Source organism: Cuculus canorus, chromosome 1 (assembly GCF_017976375.1).
Source record: "Cuculus canorus isolate bCucCan1 chromosome 1, bCucCan1.pri, whole genome shotgun sequence".
Lineage (NCBI taxonomy): Eukaryota > Metazoa > Chordata > Aves > Cuculiformes > Cuculidae > Cuculus > Cuculus canorus.
Window position 1 is genome coordinate 97,211,850 of NC_071401.1, and position 20,313 is coordinate 97,232,162.

Here is a 20,313-nt window from a genome sequence, read left to right on the forward strand (position 1 = left end):
GGCCTTTACTATGAATACATTATCTTCTTTTTGTTACCTGTCTGTTTTACTTGTATTTAAGGTATTGAGGGAAGTGATGATGAAGCACTGGTGGCAGGGGAGCAAGATGAGGAACTCAGTAGATGGGAGCAAGAACAGATACGGAAAGGAATCAACATACCTCAGGCAAGTATTTAGTTGTGCTTATTCCTGCATATATTGGATAAATCCCTTACAAACTGGAATGGCTAGAAGGAGGCTGTTTCATCTGAGTAGTTCAGTGCGGGCATAGAAGGTTGCACCGCCACGTACGTGCAGGACAATATGGCTGATGTCCTTGCAGTCTTTGGCAGGAAACCATGAGACAGTTAAGTGGGAGGAGAAAACACAGAGCTGAGCTACTTGAGAAGAACTTTTGGGACTTTTTGGTTGCTACGTAAAACATACATTTGTACCAAGTAGGGTTATGCTTAATCGCTGTAACTGTGGGACTTTTAGAAGTGGAAAATCACTGGAGTAGCTGGCTAATGAGGCAAATAAGGTTATATAAAGCTTTGCTTGTGCATAATAAAGGGATTTCATTACTGCACCCGAACGGAGTCTGTGCCTTCAGTCACCACAGTTCAGTATGTAACTTCTGACATTCTTTAAAGAGAAATGAGAGGACAGATTTTAAGTATTCAGTGGTATCCAGTTTGTTAGTCCCTCTCTTCTGGGTGGATACCGATTGTGGTGGTGTTAACTCGCATTAATTTGCAGTCTAGAATAATGCCACTTCAAAGAGATCTCTGTTCTTGTTTACCATTGGGTTTGTAGAGTCTGTGCAAACAGTGTGCGTGTGTTCACTGTTTCTGTGTCTGTTTCTGCAGCGTACAGTTGGAATTTCTAACAGGTTGTACCATATGTTGTCTGTGCATTCATAATGAAGTTGCCACTCATTTGAAGAGGATCGGTTATTTTTTAAAAAGCATTTCAGCAAAATCACAACCAAACACACTGACTCTGAGAACCTGTCATTATGTTAAATGGTCTTAGCACAATTTAGTATAGTCTCAAACACTTGATTACAGGCTGGTTAAAATTTTCATTTAATAACTTACAATAAGTATAAATATTTAGCGTGATTGGTACTAAGAGTTTGTCCATTTAAGAAAGTGCTTCTGAGGGGAATTTTTCAGGTAGTGAGGTGCTGGGAGTTCTGCGCTTAAATCCACTTGATAATTACATTTTGTAAATGTAGCCACCTATGTTTTCCACTTTATAACTTTTGAGATGTGAAAGAAAGTAAGTTTCTCCTTTCTTTGAAGTCTAATATAGGACAATTGCATTTTTTCTTCCATTAGGTTCAACCAAGTCAGCCTGCTGAAGTGAATAATCTGTACTACCAGAACACTTACCAGACACTATCTTATGGTTCATCATACGGCATTCCATACACTTATGCTGCATATGGATCTTCGGAAGCCAAGTCTCAAAAAACAGATAATACAGTTCCTTTCAAAACTCCCAGTAATGAGATGACTCCTGTTACTATTGATTTGGTAAAGAAACAGCTTAAAGACAGGTAGGACAGACCATCTTTTTAGACTTAAAGACCTGTCCCCTAGATTTCTATTCCTCAGGCATCTTTTAGTCTCGGTGAGCAAACACAGAGTTTCATCGCTGGAGAAGTACTGACTGACACATCCATTAAAAAAAAAAGGCAAACATAAAAGCTCAAAGTGAAGATGACACTGACACTTTGTTCGAAAATCTTCTTGGATTGCTTCTCTGGAAGTGAAGCTTTAAATATGAGGCCATTGATGTTGTTGAAGACAGGTCTGAGTTGCATCTTCTGGACACTGCACAGTCTTATAGTCAAGAAATGAAAGGCCAGTGAGGTGTTTAGCTTGTCAAGTTGCATTCTTTTCAACTGTGAATTAGATTTTTTCACCTTCAGTAGATAAAGGATTAAATTTTAGCATATACAGGGGTTTTTTTTCAGTTTAAACTCTGTAATCTGTTTATCAGGTACACAAAAGGTCCTACTGAGTGAACAACCCAGTTGCAGTAAGAAATTATTTATAATGACCAACTTGCACTTTACATGTCTTCAGAATTGGTTTGTATGCCCCTTGTAGTATTACAGCCTTTGACAGTGAATCAAGTTAGTAGAGGAATAAGACTGCTTTGTATAAGCTATAGTTCTTTCCCTCTCCACCCCAAAAATGTTTCCTCCTAGTTTTATTTTAGGGCCAGTTTTGCACTGTTCTAAGTGATGTCAACTCCTGTAAAAATGTCTAGGAGTGGCCAGTGCAATGCACTCAGCATAGTCTAGCAAATTAATTTAAAACATTAACCTTACTGGTTTTGTGGAGAAGGGAGAAAGTGACAAATGAAAGTTAGAGATTATGTCTTTTGCAGTATTTCCCATACGTAGACTTGATACTTGCACTGTTTGTTTAATATCTCAACGGTCTGAAGTATGCAGACTTTTGGATGTAAATTTGCTATTTATCCATTGCCCTTCAGGTTGGACTCTATGAAAGAATTGCACAAAACTAATCGGCAGCAATATGAGAAACATCAGCAAAGCCGAGAGGACTCTACCAAGGCAATTGAAATATTAGAAGGGTCTTCTGGGGGTATTGGTGAACAGTATAAGTTTTTGCAAGAAATGCGAGGGTATGTCCAAGACTTGCTTGAGTGTTTCAGTGAAAAGGTAAGGATGCAAAAACATTCATCTTTTTTCAAAAAAAAAAAAAAAAAACCACAAACAAAAAGCCAAACAAAATCCATCAAGCTAGGGACTCTTAATACATGCCAAACACCACACCTCCCTCTCTTTGCAAAAAAAGTCCCCCGAGAACATATTCTTCTAAGGGTTTGGTTATTCAGGGGGTTGAAAAGATAACTTTTCATCATGCTAAGTTGGCTATCAAAAACCTCTTTTTCACACTTAAAGAAATTTCTGACTTTAGGTCACCTAAAACCACTTTTAGATTATCAGTCTTTAAGATTTTGGTAGACATTCTGGCATTTCAGGTTTACTCAGATGCTGCTTTTTACTTGTGTTGGATATCAGGTTAACAAAAATAAGGACTGAATTACAACATTACTAGTTTCTGGAATTCTTTATGAACACACTAACAAAGACTTGTATTTTTATGTGGTATTATAAACTTCATCCTGCGACGCAGTTTCACATTCTTGGTATCGCTCTAGTGTCTGAAGGAAAAAAGTTTTAAAACTAGTGTAGCTGTCTGAAGACACACAAACTTAATCATATACTTATTTGGCTGTAGTGTGATACTTTTGTGTGTGTATAACTTGAAAACTTAGTCATTTTTTCTTATGTTAGTTATTATGCTTTAATTACTTACTCTTGTAAATATAGGAGGAGCTTCTGAATATATGTTTTGATATACGTATGTACACAGGAGCTATAAAATTCAGTTAGCACTACATAGGCTATTTCTTCATTATCTTCTGACTTGAATGCAATAGTATAGTATCTTCTTAATACGTTAGCTGTCAGAATTACTTCAGCAGTTGAAAGTACGGCTTAGCTAGCTTGTTAGGGGTGGGAGAGGAGCATAGAAGCATTCCAATTGCTAATCGGTTAGGCATTAATTGTTGTGTTCAGCGTTAGTGGTATTGGGAGAATCCCATCTTCGGTCTTGCAAGTTGGAGAATAACTGCTGTGAACAAACCGAGGAAGTGTGAACCACTTAATTCGCCCAGCTAATTGGTTAGTTACAATAGATACTGTTCACTGAAGAAGCAGGATTCCTTAGTCTGTGTTGGCATTAGCTGTTGAAGGGTAGTAAAGGTGCTTTCCTTTGCAGCTCTTGCGAATGCTGGTTGCCCAAATGCCTACATTCTTAACTTAAAGAGAACTTTTTATATTCTTTCACTGAGATGAGTTTGTTTTTCAGAAAACAGGTTAAATACTGTATCTCTAGTCAACATTTGCTTTCTGAAGACCTCTTGTTAAATTTCTCTTGTGATAACTATAAGCCATATCTGGAGGTTCTCTTTGATAGCCCATGCTTTCTTGTTCAATTATTTTCTTTAAACAATTCTTCTAGGATGCACCATTCTAAGTATAAACCAAGACCTTTAGTCTCCCAGATTTCTAATAAACCAGAAGGGTTTACTCTTAATTAATGATGTAGCAATTCCAGTTCCATTTCCAGGTCATTGACCTATGTAGCTATACTAGTAAAGAAATCCATTCCAGCCCCTACACAACAAATTAGCTGCTGATAATTAAACAAGCAGGGTGTTAAAGTTGTTTTCTTACAATACACCTTTGCTTCCCTGGTAGTTGGTCTTTTAAGGGTTCTACACCTGGACACCTTCCTCCCCCTTTCCACCCTCCCGATACCCCACCTGGCATGCCAGCCCATTGAACTTCTAAGATGTGATTTTTATCATCCCATGCTTCATAGAAGCATGCAGAGTTTTGCCGCTTTCAGTTGGAGGCTGCTGCAGTACCTGTATGTATAATGAGCTGCAAAAAATTAGGAAGAATATTGTTTAACAGGAGCGTTGCATTTATTATGATATCTTCTGAATTTCTCAGTTCTTTGGCCAGGTGATCTGTTTTGGAATTCAGTGCTTTCAGCATGACAAAAATACTATCAGATTCAAAAGCAGTAGCCCACGGGACACTGCTAAGTTTGCTAAAAAGGAGGTGGGAGGAGGGGACAAAATAAATTAATAAAATCAGTATCAGTTTTTGTGTAAGTAAAGTAACAAGATGCAGCAGGATAGTAAATTCTTATCTTTTGAGTGTAGAGCTAAATTAACTTAAGCTTTTTTCTAGAACCTGGGGCCTTGAATACTTCATATTTAAAGTGTGTGTGTTTATAATGTACATAGTTGTTATATTTTTTATATATATAAGCATATTAAATGTGTATCCATATGTGTAATAACAGTGTTGTGTATCCATGTGTGTGTATCACACACATGTGTATCATAGAATAGATTGGGTTGGGAGGGACCTTAATGATCATCCAGTTCCAACCCCCTGCCGTGGGCAGGGATACTTCCCACTAGATCAGGCTGCTCAAGGCCCCATCCAACCTGGCCTTGAACACCTCAAGGGATGGGGCAGCCACAACTTCTCTGGGCAACCTGTGCCAGTGCCTCACCACCCTCACAGTAAAAAAATCTCTTCCCAATATCTAATCTAAATCTCCCCTCTTTCAGCTTAAACCCATTGCCCCTTGTCTTGTCACGGCACTCCCTGATAAAGAGCCCCTCCCCATCTATTCTGTATGCCTCCTTTAAGTACCGGAAGGCTGCTATAAGGACTTCCTGGAGCCTTCTCTTCTCTAGGATATATGAATATATATCCTGGTCATGTATAAAACTCGATCCCTCCCTGTCAAATACTATGCTTTCTCTTTATTTTATTAAGACTAGTGATGGTCATTAGTCCAATTCACATTGGTACTGATTTGAATGAGAAAGTGGTTTGCTGAAGAAGCGCTAATGAGTTCACAGCATACTTGACCACTCCTAAAGAGTCCATTCCCCTTGAGTTTTCTTGTGTGTCTTGTATGACTTAGTTTTAAAGAACAAAATATGTCATCATAAATTAGACTTTCTTCCTCTATCATCTTATTTCTGCACCAATTCACCACGTTCCATCCTTTGTGATCCCCAACCAAGCAAAACCATTTTGTTGGTATTCTGTTTGGAAGAGACTCTGAATGTTATAAACACTTTGCTTATTGGTAAGGTGCAGTGGGGAGTATATGAAGACAGCTGTTATGGAAATTGTAGGAACAAGCAATAGCAGTGTCAAATCCTATCCTCTGTCATTTATGGGGGAAAAAAAGAATCATTCAAACAGTAGAGTGGAAGATACTTTTATGGTTTCCTTCACAAGTAACTACTGTCAACATTATGCTTTCTGAGAAAGCGGTAACAGTGTCTTTACATTTTGGATATAGGAATATGCAAAGGATACAGAAAGATTAAATAGTTCAAGTTAGATGAACTCTTATTTTGCCAGCAAAAACAAATTGTCTAAACACGCTGTGTGTGTCAGAGAGGGACTGCAGGTTAAAATTATCCTTGTCATCTAAATGTTCAGAGAGCTTTTCACTTTTCCTCTTACTCTGGTCACAGTGAAAGTGAAGGGGAAAGAAAAGTAGAATGCCTATTCTAAGGTATTGACAAAACAAATTCCAGTGAATGAGAGCTTTAACTTTATTGTAGTGAAATTGACAGTCACTCATCAACCATAGTATTGATTAGAAAGATAACGGCTTCAAAGTCTCTTGTGTTTTAAATAGGAAATATTTTTAGTGGATTCGTATGAATACATGGCTGGATTTTATTTAATCCTGAGACAATTGAGAAGGAACCTCTATGTATGGTTTGAAAAACTTTCATTTAGCATCTCAATTTTAGAATTCCCTTTATACGCTTAAGAGAAGAAGCTGTATTTTCTATAGGAATCTGCATTGAAACTAGTATTTCTTTATCACTATTCTTTTTGTTTTCAAAATTGTGTTAAATTCAGAATATACAGTTCCAATGCTTGGATAGTCCCTCTTCTGATTTCTCTCTACTCTGTTTTCTCCAAAAGAAAATTGTACGTATTTTGAGTTGGTACAGAGTTGCTTTCATTCTAATCCCTGTAGCCCAGTTTAATACCACAAAGAGCTAATATCAGAGGAGATATTAAAAGGAAAGAAATGTGTGTCATCCTCAGCTGAAATGTCCCTGCAGCAATAATCTCATAATCTTATATTTTACTGGAGAAAGCTCTATAATTGCTGTTGAGTCACATTCTAAATTACATCTGGAAACAATTTCTGATTTTATCTTTTGCTTTGGAAAAAAACCTTAATCCTGGGTGATAGGCAGCAATATAATATTTCAGCTAAAAGGCTGGAAGACTGTGGACTAAGTGTGTGTCTCAGAGGTAAGGAGGATATGGCTGAAGTGTTCATACCAAAAGGACTTGCCTTTCTAAGTTAAGAGTTTGTGAAAATTTCCATTTTGTATTTGCGTATTGATAAGAATCTAATTGTAGCTTGTCACAGGAAAGGAATTTTTGCAAAAGGAGCAGTGAATCTACTACTTAATATCATAGAATTCCTAGTTGTTTTAAAATCAACTATTTTTGTTATGGCTGCTACTGAAATTTGTCCACTTAAAATAATAAAAAGTGGCAGGTTTGATCCAGTCTGCATTGTTCAAAGGCTATACTTAAAGCATAACTTACACAAAACATACATTTTTAATTTAAGAATAGGCTAGAGTAGCATTTTACTGATTTGAATTTTCTGTTGGCAAAACATTTTTATGCACCACTTTATTGCATTTCAGTAATCATATTTCAGCATGTGTTAATAAGAGTTACAGCAGAACAATACCTGCTGGCTTCAGGTGGTCACATTTCTGCTTTCTGTCTTCACTGTATACAGACAGGTCATTTTCTCATTAAAGTAGGGCACTACAACATTGTCGTTTAAAGTTAGAGAAGAAACAATGAGATCTGGAATTGTAAGCACTATAACACAATATATAATGCACTTGGGTGAGAAAACAGGAGTACTTGAAGTAACATTTCACACTCTAAAATGGTTCTCTCACTGTGGTAGTCATTCAACCAACAGAAGTTACTTTCAGAATGCTATTGCTACCGTTGGAAGCTGTCAGCGTTGTTAAATGCATGCATTTTCTTCACATTGAAATATTTCCTTGTCCAGCTGATACAGATGGGTAAAAGGAAAGTTCATGCTGCTAGAAGTACAGTGACAGCATTATGCTTCGGAATAGGATGGCACCCCAGAAACTAAACACGTGAAGAATTTGATATTACGTAGTGTGTTGTATTTTTACAGGTGCCTCTGATTAACGAACTTGAATCTGCAATGCACCAGCTGTACAAACAGCGAGCTTCCCGCCTTGTCCAAAGACGACAAGATGATATTAAAGATGAATCTTCGGAGTTTTCAAGCCATTCAAGTCAGTCCATCTTGAAGGTTTTTATTATTCATTAAACAACCTTGTTTACTTAGTATTTAAATGTAAATGTTTAAAGTATGGCTGTCTTAAAGCTTATTCTTGCTCTTGAGACGGGCAGAAGCACGTTTAGATTAAAAATTCTCTAATCTGTTTTGTTTTAAACTGAAAGCTACTCTAACTGTGACTTCACCTCTCCTTTCTGTTGCTCTTAACTATATTTTCTCTTTCCTAGCACTGAAAAGTGTACACATGCTGGCAGTGGTAGTAGCAGTAGCATGTGACTCCCAATTTTCCTCTTATGTCACTACTTTTTTTTTTTTTTTTTTAATCTTCCCTTGAATCTATAAATTTCCTGTAATGTCTACAGTTAACTCTGTACAAAGTCATGAAGCATTGGGCTAGAGTGGAGTTCTATCTAATACTCTATTTTCTAGGCAGCATGAGTATTTAATTTCAGACATTTAACTGGTAAAGCTAAAGAACTGGAAGAGCCTGGTGCCGTTGTTAAAAATCAGACTAATACAAAGTGACTCTGTATGAAATACAGCTTAAAATTAGCCAGTGAAAATACCTGCTTACTGTGCGTATTCAGATGGAGGATTCTTGCTGCGGAGTTTTGTTGTGGTTACTCTTCAGTATGTAAAACTCTGCACAAGAATAAATAGTAACTTGGATGGAAATGCATGTTCCTTGGAGGAGTATTCAGTGTATTAAACAACAGGTAAAATATATTATTAATAGTAGTCTTTCTGCTTTGCAGAGCTTCCCAGTTTTAAAAACAGCTTTCTTGTCTGTCCTATTGCTGACCTAATATCTTGTAATAAAAGCCACTTCCTATTCTGTCACAGTGTGTTGAGAGATGAAATTTTGTTAATATGATTAGATAGAGCTTACTGAGGGTGGGCAAGCGTTAGGGCATCAGTGTTGGTGATCCGTTTATGGGGTGGTTAGCATAGGACTCCTCTTAGGACTTTAGTAGAAGCCTCGGGCATCGCGTGTAGGCCTTGGTAGTTTTACCATGAAAATGCTGTTGTGAGAACTAGGAACTTGATGTACTAGAAGCCCATTTCCTAAAAGAAGCTTAGAATGGATTGTTTTGGACTGGAATTTTATGTTGGGGTGGGAATAATTATCATTGTCAAGACTGGATTTTAAAGAGAGGTTTTATTTAGTATCTGGGAGTCCTGAGAATGAATTTCACTCTGTCTAAAAATAGTTCAGTTCTGTCCCTATCGCAGAAACTAGGAATAGATGCCAGCCTTTGATTTGTTATGTGTTGTGGACATAGACCATCTACTGTTCTTCATGCAGTGTCAGAATACTAAAGGGCATAATTAGGAACATCTATAATGAATCCCAGCTTAAAGAGAGGAGGGAAGGTGATTTATTTTCCTGTGGATATCAAAGTGTTTTAAATTTGAGGCAATCTAAAGCATATAAACTTAGAAAACACTATGACTGGAACTCTGCAATGTCCTACATTCTTGCACCGGTCACACTTCTCTGCCTTTCTTTTTCTTCATTTTTTTTTTCAAAAGATACATAATGTGTTTATGTAAGAGGCATCTTTTTTGTTTTGGAATGTTCAGTTAAAGCAATTTCTGTTAAAACTGTTGACTTTTATATAGTTGGGCACTGTTGTAAGAGGAACAAGAGTGAAGTATGGTGAAAAGTATTTGACATCTAAGGGGAGCATTTTCTGAACTCCACTACTTCCTCTTTTAACCTCTGTACTTGGCAAATTCAGGCTTCTGGTGCATCTTTTTGAAAACTTCCAACTTTCTACTTCAAATTGCACTTAGTTTTAAGTAGGTAAAAGGCTTTTATGAAACTGCCTACAACACATTTATGTAATCATAGGTAAGCATTTTAATTTTAATCAATGTAATTTTACAGATAAAGCACTGATGGCACCAAATCTTGAATCTTTTGGACGAGACAGAGTGATCTATCAAGAACAAGTAAAGCGTCGGACTGCAGAAAGAGAAGCTAGAAGGTAGAGTACTGAGGTTTCTTATCCATTAAGAGTCTTTGCCTGATTGCAGAATACACTTGTTCTGTGTGATGTACTAACATAAGTAGCAGTGTTTGCTCATTCCTTGCAAAAGGAAGAAAACGCATAAGCTGGTATGCTGGGCAGGGCTATTCATTATATATCTCATCTTAGCATGCAAGTGTATGAAAACAAGGCATCGTTACATTATACTGGTTTAAAAATCACTAGAAGAAAGCACAGTAGACCAATTCAGTATCTATACGGTCTCTGCTGGTTACCCTTTATTCTACTACTTAAGACAGCAACACAGTGGAATGTTTGAGGGGTTGACATTGTGGAAGGTTTTTTTCAACCTGGCATTCCTTGCATTAAAAGTTATGACCTGCTTAGGCGGCTCTGTTCATTGTGTAGGAGGGGGGGAAAAAAGAGTAATAGCTCTTTTAGACTGCTGGTCCTTTTCAGAGCTCGTCGTAGACAAGCAAGAGAGCAAACTGGGAAGATGGCAGATCACCTTGAAGGCCTTTCCAGCGATGATGAGGAAACTTCAACAGATATTACGAACTTCAACTTGGAGCGAGGTTAGAAAAGCTACTAAAGCTTTATGTAACAAAACATAGACCATTTGGCAGGAAAAAAAAAATTATCCAAATGCTGTCTATTTCAGCATATTATGGAGAAAGTTTAGAAACTGTTTCTTGTTGGATCATCAGCGTTACCAAAAATCTCTTTTGTTGATCTGTTGTGCAGCTTGTAGCTAACTGGAAACCCCATCCTTAATGAGAATCTTTTTATTTCATTCAAACGTTCTTTTCCTCGCAAGCAGTAAGATTTTGTATGATCAGTGGATACTAAGTCTTCCTTCTAATTTGTAATGTATTTTATCATTATTCAAATATCTGTTTGTTTTACATGAAATTCTGAAAACCTTAGTCATTTTGAAATCTTTTTTTGTTTGATAGAAAGTATTTTCTGGAATTTTGTGTAGGCATCTAGAAATGCAGTGACAAAAGTTTTGTAGAGGTAAACTGTGCAAATGACAAAATAATGTTGAATGTAAACATTGCAGGAAGATCTTGTGGTACTGACTTGATTTGCAATCATCTGCAGTTTTATGATGGTTTGCTCAAGGTAACCATTATTATGCATAACTCTAATTATGCAATAAAGGGGGCTGTAAGTTAAGCTAATCATCTAAAGCACTGGGAGAACTGTAAGAAATCTAAAATTTGGAGAAGTATGGGTAGTTTGGAAGAGTTATCTTTTACAGCAGCTGTTAAAGGACGAAATTCCAGTGGTTACCACAAAATTGGCAGCAAAGAAAATAGAACATCACTGTAATAATCCTGTTACCTTCTCATTTTGAAACTGAGTGCTGTTATCATTCTCTCTGATTAAAGAGAATTTAATCAGATTAGAAGAAATGTGGGGAGGGGAGCATATATAGACTTGCATATGTTATGTGTGGGAAGGGATTAAATAGTTTTGGACTCTTCAGCTAGGAGAAAGTTGTTGACTTCTTGCAACATGAGATCTAGTGAGCATGAAATTAAGTGATAGGATAGGTTTGAAGTCAACAAGTCACTTCCCAAAGAGTGTAATAAAAATGCCAAAGTCTTTGCTGTAGGTGGTTGTGGAGACCCAAAATATGAACAGATTAAAAAAGCAATTAGATGGACCGTGTAGCAGTTGGATCCTTCAGAAGTGCAAACAGTTTCCTCACCTTTAGTTGCTGTCTGATTTACTAGAGTTGTGGATGCAGGGAGATCTTTGTTAAACAAAGTAATTGTTTAGGGTTGTTAGGTGCTGTAATTAACTTTGCTAAGTTAAATGATCTAGATTAAAAATTCAGGCTGGCTGAATTGCGCTTTGTTATTTGGGACTATTATCTGTACAAAAGCCTTTTGTAGGAGTTTCATCAGTTTCTGAGTAAGCATAGTATTTCTAAGGTTGGGTTTTTTTAGCATTCTTAGCTCTCACGTAGTCCAGAATCATCAGGGGAGCAATATGGGACAGAGGGATGCACTTTGGACCTGCTAACTTTATTTGTAGCATCTCTTCTTGATGCTGATGTGAGAAGTGGTTTTATATGGCATAATCTCTGTTCCCTCTGCCCTGTCTCTATCTGTTGTGTGTACTAGTTATGCTAGTTGTGCTTAGGTTAATACTGAACATTTAAACCTGTGACTGCAGCAAAAATGATGGATTAAAATGAAACTAATCTTGGGAAGTAGAAAAGTTGAAGGGAAAATAATACATAGAGAAAAAGGTTTGGACTGCATAAAATATTGGGACTGTAACTACAAAAGAAAAGTAAGGAAGGTGCTATGGGTTTGTAATGGTTGCCTAGTGTTAAAAACCATGTTACGTTCAGCTGCTCAGTTTGGCGTCTGCTAGAACCCGCTCTGTCTGAAGTGCCGATCCAGTTGGCTTATGTGAGATGCCCTCCTATACTTGCACTTGGATGAGCAAAGTTGTAGAATAATTTTTGTTGGAAGGGATCTGGAGATCACCTGTTCCAAACTCCAATGCAGAGCAAGGCCAGCTTTGAAGTTAGATCCACAGTGTTGTCTTATTTCTGTGAATACAGAATTCATCACCAGTCCAATGTCTGGTAACTGAAAATCATTGTATGAAATGCTTAAAGCAAGACTTGTGAAAGAATGGTATATTGAAGGGTACTTATGTGCTCATGGTTTTATTGCTTTGTATATTTGAGGAAGGAGTAAGAACTTTTAAAGATGATGGTTTTTTGATTGTGTTTGTTGAAGTTAGTTTATGCCAGTGAGCATCAAAGTCTGCTTGAAAGAGGTGTGACAGGGAATAGGTGATTAACTTATTACTGATTTTATCCCTACCAGATCGTATATTGAAAGAATCCAGCAAAGTTTTTGAAGATGTTTTGGAAAGCTTTTACTCAATTGATTGTATTAAGTCACAGTTTGAAGCTTGGCGCTCGAAGTATTTTACGTCTTATAAAGATGCTTATATTGGTCTCTGTTTACCGAAGTTGTTTAACCCTTTAATCAGACTTCAGCTGCTTACCTGGACTCCTTTGGAGGTAAGGTCCTGTGCAAGCAACTTCTATTTAAGCTTCTGTGTAGTGGTTCTTCTACACTTCTGCAGAGCGGTGAATTATGCTTTGATGTGTGCTTCTTGTAAATGTGTGTTCTAGGCATGACACGTTAAATGGGCATATCTCTTGGGATGAAACTTTTCTGGGGAGTTTCTGGACTGTTGTCCTCAGTTTTCCCAGCAGGCCAAAGTTCAATTAAGCACATGCCAGTACCTTCTCAGTGAGTGGTGTAGAGACCAAAAAGTCAAACACCCTCTTAAGTAACACATTTAGATTTTAAAATACTTAAGAGAAAACTGTGCCTCGAGAGATGTTGCTTCTTCAGAAGTGGAACTAAAGAGCCTTGTTTTTATGTTGACTTACAGTGTATGTCTACATCATCTTTCTCTCACCTACACCTTCATACCCTGTAGAACTCTGGTTGGCTATTTCCACGTCTTCCTCAGTACTCATTGCCCAGTTATTAGGCAGGAAACATAGGAAAAGCAGGACAGCATTGTTGCAGCCCAGTATCCCTGCCAGATATTCATTGTTCAGCATGCGTATGTATGCTGACATGAGTAGCCATCAGGAAAAACAGTTCAGGTAACTTTTGACTCCCTCTCTATTCTTCCTACCAGTGAAAGCCCTTGTAAGGTATTTCTGCTGTGGTCAGGTGCTTATTTTCACAATGCTTGTAGGAACTTACTTCTTTCTGCCATGTTGTCTTCTACTGGAGAATGAGAGTGGGTAAAGGCACAGGGTGCGTGCAATTTTGCATAAGCTTGTTGTTTAGGAAACTGTGCTCGTTATGTAGATTGTCTTCTCCCCTTTCAAAACTTAGCTCATCTCCAGTATAGTCTGTAGATCAGTCAACCTATCTCACAAATGACTGAATCTCCCTTTTTCAGAAGTGGGGTTTTTTTCTTTACTACTAAGAGAGTATTTGTAGAAGGGGATCTTCTGTTGGCTGTGCTCTGATTGCAGAGAAGGAGAAGCAAGAGTCATCTTCAGAAACCAGGGTGTTTAATTTGAATAAATGAGGGAAAATCTGTGAAAGGTGTTCTCATTAAATTTAGAACTCTTTTTGTAAATTCTTCTTTCCCCATGCATATTTCTATATGAGTTCCCAGGCTGGCAAAACAAAGCTCAAGTTAGTTGGAGACATGTTACAGGATTCTCAAACCTGGTTGTTTTCACTCAGACAGAAAGGACTAGATTTTTGAGTAGTTATTGTGCTCAGTTGCTGCTTACGTTTTATTATAATGTGTTGACTTTAAATTTCTGTGTAGGAATCTAACCTAAATTCTTTTTTATTAGGGCAAGTGTCGAGACTTCGAGACTATGTTGTGGTTTGAATCATTGCTGTTTTATGGCTGTGAAGAACAGGAGCAAGTGAAAGATGATGCCGACATTTCACTATTGCCTACCATTGTAGAGAGAGTTGTTCTTCCTAAATTAACAGGTATAGTCTTACAAAGAAGATGAGGAGAAAGGGGTAATGTGTGGAAGCTGGTGCTTGTTTGTGCTTTCAGATTTTACTGTTTTGTAAATTGTTGTCTGACTGCCTTAGTACCTGTTTTGTTCTTGCAGTGATTTCTGAAAATATATGGGATCCTTTTTCTACAACACAAACATCTAGAATGGTAGCGATGGTGCAGAAACTAGTAGATGGGTATCCTTCAGTGGTGAATGCAGAAAACAAAAATACACAAGTAAGTTGGTTTTTCATCGATGTCTTGGATAAGTTAAAGACTTGAAATCTATTTTTAATACACTATATTGGAGAACACAGCAAGAAAGAGAATTTTGCAATTATTTGGTGCTCTGCAGCCTAGTTATGGAGATTCAAGTACAGTGATAAATTAGGAGGAGGAACACAGTGAAGTCTCTCCAAAATAGGCGCTAGAGATAAAAAGAGATAGCAGATATGCAAAGTCTTGTTGGTCTGCAGTTTTACCTTAAAGGTCAGCTGCAAATAGTCAGGCTTCTCTTTTTTAGGTATTTGTAACCTTTTCAAACTTATTGCCTTGAAATCTGATTGTCTGTCTTACCTTCTGGGAGTACAAGAACCAATGAAATTAATCCAAGTGCTGTAGCTAATGCAGTGTTTACATTGTAATGGGGGACAGACCAAAGTGCCCATTTATGGGGAAGTTAGAAGATTAAAAGTGACAAGAGCCCAGACTTGACAGTAGCTAATTACATAGCTAAGCTTAACCAAAAATTGAGTCTATTGCCATCAGTTTTTATTGAAAGCATCAAATTTCAGCTGTGTTAATTATTATAGGCTTCTCTAAGGCTTTATTTATATGTGTAGTTAAGTATTTATGCCTTTTGCTGTTAGGGTGACAAATGTTTCTTGTTGCTTTGAAAACCAGTTTTTGAGTAGTTTACTACTAAGCACTGCTTCAAACAGGTTTTGAAAAAATTTCTCTGTTGCAGACGCTTTTAAAGGCATTGTTGCTAAGAATGAGGAGAACACTAGATGATGATGTATTCATGCCCTTATATCCAAAAAAGTAAGTTTGCTTTCAGCTATGATGTTAGACCTTTATTAGCGAGTTGATGTCTTCTGTCCATAGTTGACAGGAGTTTTTTCCCAGTATGGTTTGCTGGATACAGGAGATCTTTCGGTTGTCATGCTATGAGGATTTAGCAGAGACAAGCAGGATGGAAGGGGATATTTATAGAAACAAACTGTGCGTGGGAAGGAGGAAGCCAGTAAACTCCAGACAGAGGAGGTCTTGGTTGCTCATTAAAGAAATCTCTTACTTTCCAGTGTCTTAGAAAACAAGAACTCTGGTCCATATTTGTTTTTCCAACGTCAGTTTTGGTCCTCTGTTAAGGTAAGTCAGTACATACATCCGGTAAATTTTTGGTCTAGACAGTGTAGCAATAAAGTCCTCTTCATATTTGTGGAAAATGGTAGATGGAAATTCCTTAAACCTTAGTTGAAAGAACTCTAAATTAGGATTCTTAGTTTTTGAGAATGCATTGCACCCTCTTAAAAAGTGAAAGCACACTTATTTTAACTTATACCTTATGGATTTGCTTAGCATACTCAACCCATTTTTTTATGGCATTGTGCTTGTTGGAATAGAATAGATGCTTTTATTTCACTTACGTGGGAATGAGAGAGCTTTGTTTGTATTTTATATATAGTGTGAGAATCTTCATGACAGTAACTTTTGAGCCCTTTTGGAAAGCTCACTGCTATTTGCAAAGTATACGAGCATTTGTAGTCATTAGTTTAATTGAAAAAAGTGTGAAAGAAAAGGTCTGTGTGTGGAATGTGCAATACTGAGTTTGCAAAGGTCTGCAAGAAGCTATAGGTGGTTTAGTTTATTTCCAGTAAAAGACTGTGAAGAAAATTAGCTACCCTCTGAACAGGAAAGTAAAGCACGAGACTCATGTTGTTTGGACTGCTGATCTTCATGATCATGCAAACAGAACTCTTACCTGGAATTTTCTGTTTAAATTGCAGCAGTGTGGGAGACTGTATTCTGAACAGGCTGGCAATCACTTTGTTTAGCTAAAATATTCGGTACTGAATTCTTCCACTTTGACATAAAAGTTAGCTTCTTAAATGCTATCTAGAGCAAAAAGATGCTCAAAGCTCATTTATCCTGTTGTTAAAAATGAAACGCTGCTTATTTAGGGCCTATGTCTCTTAAGAGTGAAATTGGTTGCTCCTGGCAATACCTGTCAGAGCTTGGGCGGTTTAGAACTATGTATGCAGTTACCACTGCTTTATTTTAGGGAAGCATTAAAAACATGGCTCCCTTGCACTAGCAAGTCAGTTATAGCATCACAGATGAGCAGAAATAGAAGCTGAGAGGCAAGCGCTCATTTACTGTTTCCTGATGATCTGCCTCAACAGTAAACTGCCGGCTGCGTTCATTTGTACAAGGCTGGCAGCAATTTTCTGCCGGCTGAATGCCAGTGGGGAATAACAGCTGTACAGTTGCCTTTGCCAGCACTCCCCCATGACACTTCCTGTGTCTCTGGTGTCACCATGACTTGGAATAAGGGTATGCTGGTAGCGTAGCTGGGGATTTTGTAGACCAAGGCTTTGAATTTGGCTCCATATGACGTATGCTAGGCCTCACTTGGCTTTACTTTGACCACAGATTTTGGGAACAAAGTGGCTTAAAACTCTTAATATTTTTTCTGATTTCCTGTCTGAAACATGAGCAAAGTTGGAGCGGGTGTTGGTACTCCATGGATTCTGAATAGTTTTGAAACTAACAGCGTATTTCCACTGCTTACCTTGGCCATGCTGTTGCATTTGAAGAGGCTCCGAGTGTTTGTTCAACTTCCTGGTCTCAGTACATTTTTAAATACTTGTTTTCCCTGTGTTGTATTTTCAGTTATTAGGAAACTTTCTCCAGTGGTATGGAATCCTGTCAAACAAAACTCTTCAGGAACTGTCAATAGATGGTCTGCTAAACAGGTATATTCTTATGGCTTTCCAAAACTCTGAGTATGGAGAGGACAGCATTAAGAAGGCTCAAAGCGTAAGTATATCAAGGTGTTTAAATTCACTTGAAATTTCTGAGTTCAGGAAAAAATGTAGTTAAACCTGAGATTACCTATAAAATCTTGGCTTTGATATATCAATATTGTGATGTTAGTGGGAAAAAAAAAAACCAAAACACGTTTTTCATACAAAACCTAAATAAAGACGCTTCTCTGGCTCATACCTGTAGATAGTTCAGATATGGTGTAGGTTTCGGTGTGTTCTGTTTAGATTTTGAATCTCCCCGCCCCCAGTTTCACTCAGTTGCACCTTGTCACTGGGGTCTTACGTGGTGCACTTTGCAAATCATGCTGGATAGCTTTTAAAGTGTGTTACATTTTGTTTAACTTTATTAGCTTTTACACTTTGTTTAACTTTTTTTTCCTTTTATGTCTAGGTAATCTCTTGCTTTCCTAAACAGTGGTTCACTAATCTAAAAGGAGAGAAGACTATTTCGCAACTAGAGAACTTCTGTAGATACCTTGTTCATCTGGCTGATACAATTTATAGAACCAGCATTGGTTGCTCTGATGTAGAGAAGAGAAATGCAAGGTAACTTATTTAGAGTTAATGCAATTCTTGCACTGCAGTTCTTGTGCTTTGTGTTGATTTGGTGATGCATGCAAATGGGTAAATATCTCCATACTGCTCCTTATCTTTTGAAACAATTTTGAACACAAAAGTTAAAAAATATTGTGGTATGGTAGATGCAAAATTTTTAAGGAGTCTGAAAACAGCAACTGATAGAACTCTGGAAACATTTGTCATGTGTTTTGCCCTATTGCTTAATATGCCTGATCCTGGCAAATTTTATAGTTATTGGGTTTGGACCCTTGCACCTTGAGAGCCTATAGCAGATTCCTGCATAATGGCTTCTAAATTGCAAATTGTGCTTCTGTATACAATACAACAGTTCTGGCTTTATGTGCACAACCAAGTAGATGAACCTGTTTTCTTTGAGATTGAAAAGTCATTTTACTTGTATCTGATAACCGGTGCAATTATAAGTTCAGATTAGATGCATAAATATTACTGCTGGCCAAGCAACCTGAAATGAGTATATTGTTTTAAGCAGTGATAACTTAAAAACTAAATTATTGCACTGATACACAGGAATATAACAAGACTGGAACATTGTTTGTTTCTGTGCTTTTGCATGAGAAGAGATATTTCGAAGTCAATAGTTTGATTGTTCCAGCAAACCTGAAACTTGGAAAGACAAACCCTTGCCACCTGCATTAGTCATTCCTGATAGCTGAACTTGCTTTAGCTGTTGTTGAGTGACTCTTCAATTATTCAGACTATCCAGGGGATTAGATCCTTGTCCTTTAGTCTTATGCATAGCACTGAAAGTTAGAGACAGAAATTTCAACTGTAGCAGAAAAATCTTGGTTAAAAGGTGGGTTTTCCTCTGGTATCAGGGTTTTTTTTCCAGTTACCGTGTTGGTTATTAGACACTTTACTGTCATTAGAGCCACTTTGGGCTGTGTCATATGTCACAGTTTAGCTCTGACCCAGCTAATTTTGACAGCTAAAACCGTGCAGCTGGATTCCCAGTTCCCTTCCCTCCTCCCTGCCAGGGAAAGGGGAAAGGAAAATGAGAGGAAAAAGACTTACAGGTTGGAAACAAAAAATACCATTTTAATGAAATAATAATCATAATTAGAAAGTAATAAAATATATACAGATATATGAGATCACACCCCCACCCTTCAGTGACAGTACATCACCACAAATACCATAGAGCAGACACGAGGGTATGGGTTCATGGCTATGAGGGAGCAGAGCTTAGGAACTGGATTCAGGAACACATGGATCAGAGGTCAGGAGCAACCAGACAGGTGAGATCCTCACTGGACATTGTCCATCACTGAAGAGTTCTGTACCAAGTATGGTGTATATGGGATGAAATGCTCTGTTGATCAGTTTAGGGTCACCTGCCCTGTTTGCCCCTCCTTGCAAGTGCAGCCCTTATTTGCCAGCTCAAGGAGGGCCTTGGTTACTATAGGAATAAGTATAAGCATTGGCCTTTTTGCACACCAGTGCCCCGTGGTATCACTTCTAGAGAGAAATATTTGAAAAACTTGCAGTTAGCTTTCAGGAAATGAAGTTACTTAGACAGGACAGAGTTAGAGTAAAAAAACTGACTCTAATTTAGCTCAAACCACAACAGCGTATGAATCATCTCATTTTCGGAGAACAGCAAGCTTTGTGCCATGCTGGGTTGTGTTCAAACAGCCTTTTATCTACTCTTATTTTATGCCTCAGACCTATGTGTCCGAAGTATAATAGCAATGTTGCATACCAATTTAGATTTCCCCATGGTTCAGATTCAAAGTAGACTTGTTGTTGCTCTTCCCTTTCTAAAACCAAGATGTCTAATCTAACATGATACAGGAAGTGAAACGACGAAGTTGAGAGAGAATCCAGTAGAGATTAAACTTTCTGTCTTTTGGTGGCCTGTTTCTAAATTTGAAAGAACTTCCTTTACCAGTTTAAACAATAACTCAGGAAAATATAGTATTGTAAGAGAAACATCCAATTACTCCTTTTTATCATAACGAGTTGTCATTTAGTTACTGTTTTCTGTCCTCCTGCTTTTTCTGAGATTTAACAGATCTCTTGCCATTGCCCCCATTAAGCAGATCAAATAAGTTTGAAGTAGAACTACTACTTTTCATAACTGAAGAATATCATGTCTTTCATGTAAAACCTTGTATAGTTGTTTGAAATAAAAATGCTTTAGTTTCTGCTGAGGGGTAGTGTTATCATTACCTATGTCTGTTG

The 20,313-nt window shown here is 37.6% G+C and overlaps 1 protein-coding gene across 1 annotated transcript in view; it reads left to right on the forward strand.

Annotated features, from left to right (window-relative positions):
• PAXBP1 (PAX3 and PAX7 binding protein 1) overlaps nt 1–20,313 on the forward strand; it is a 29,565-nt gene that overhangs the window by 6,823 nt on the left and 2,429 nt on the right. The window contains exons 5-17 of the mRNA XM_054056765.1: nt 62–165; nt 1,323–1,543; nt 2,491–2,680; nt 7,833–7,956; nt 9,853–9,952; nt 10,415–10,530; nt 12,811–13,010; nt 14,325–14,469; nt 14,598–14,719; nt 15,450–15,526; nt 15,787–15,853; nt 17,378–17,524; nt 17,924–18,078. Coding sequence (XP_053912740.1) covers nt 62–165; nt 1,323–1,543; nt 2,491–2,680; nt 7,833–7,956; nt 9,853–9,952; nt 10,415–10,530; nt 12,811–13,010; nt 14,325–14,469; nt 14,598–14,719; nt 15,450–15,526; nt 15,787–15,853; nt 17,378–17,524; nt 17,924–18,078 — 1,768 coding nt within the window. The remainder of the gene's footprint in view (nt 1–61; nt 166–1,322; nt 1,544–2,490; nt 2,681–7,832; nt 7,957–9,852; nt 9,953–10,414; nt 10,531–12,810; nt 13,011–14,324; nt 14,470–14,597; nt 14,720–15,449; nt 15,527–15,786; nt 15,854–17,377; nt 17,525–17,923; nt 18,079–20,313) is intronic.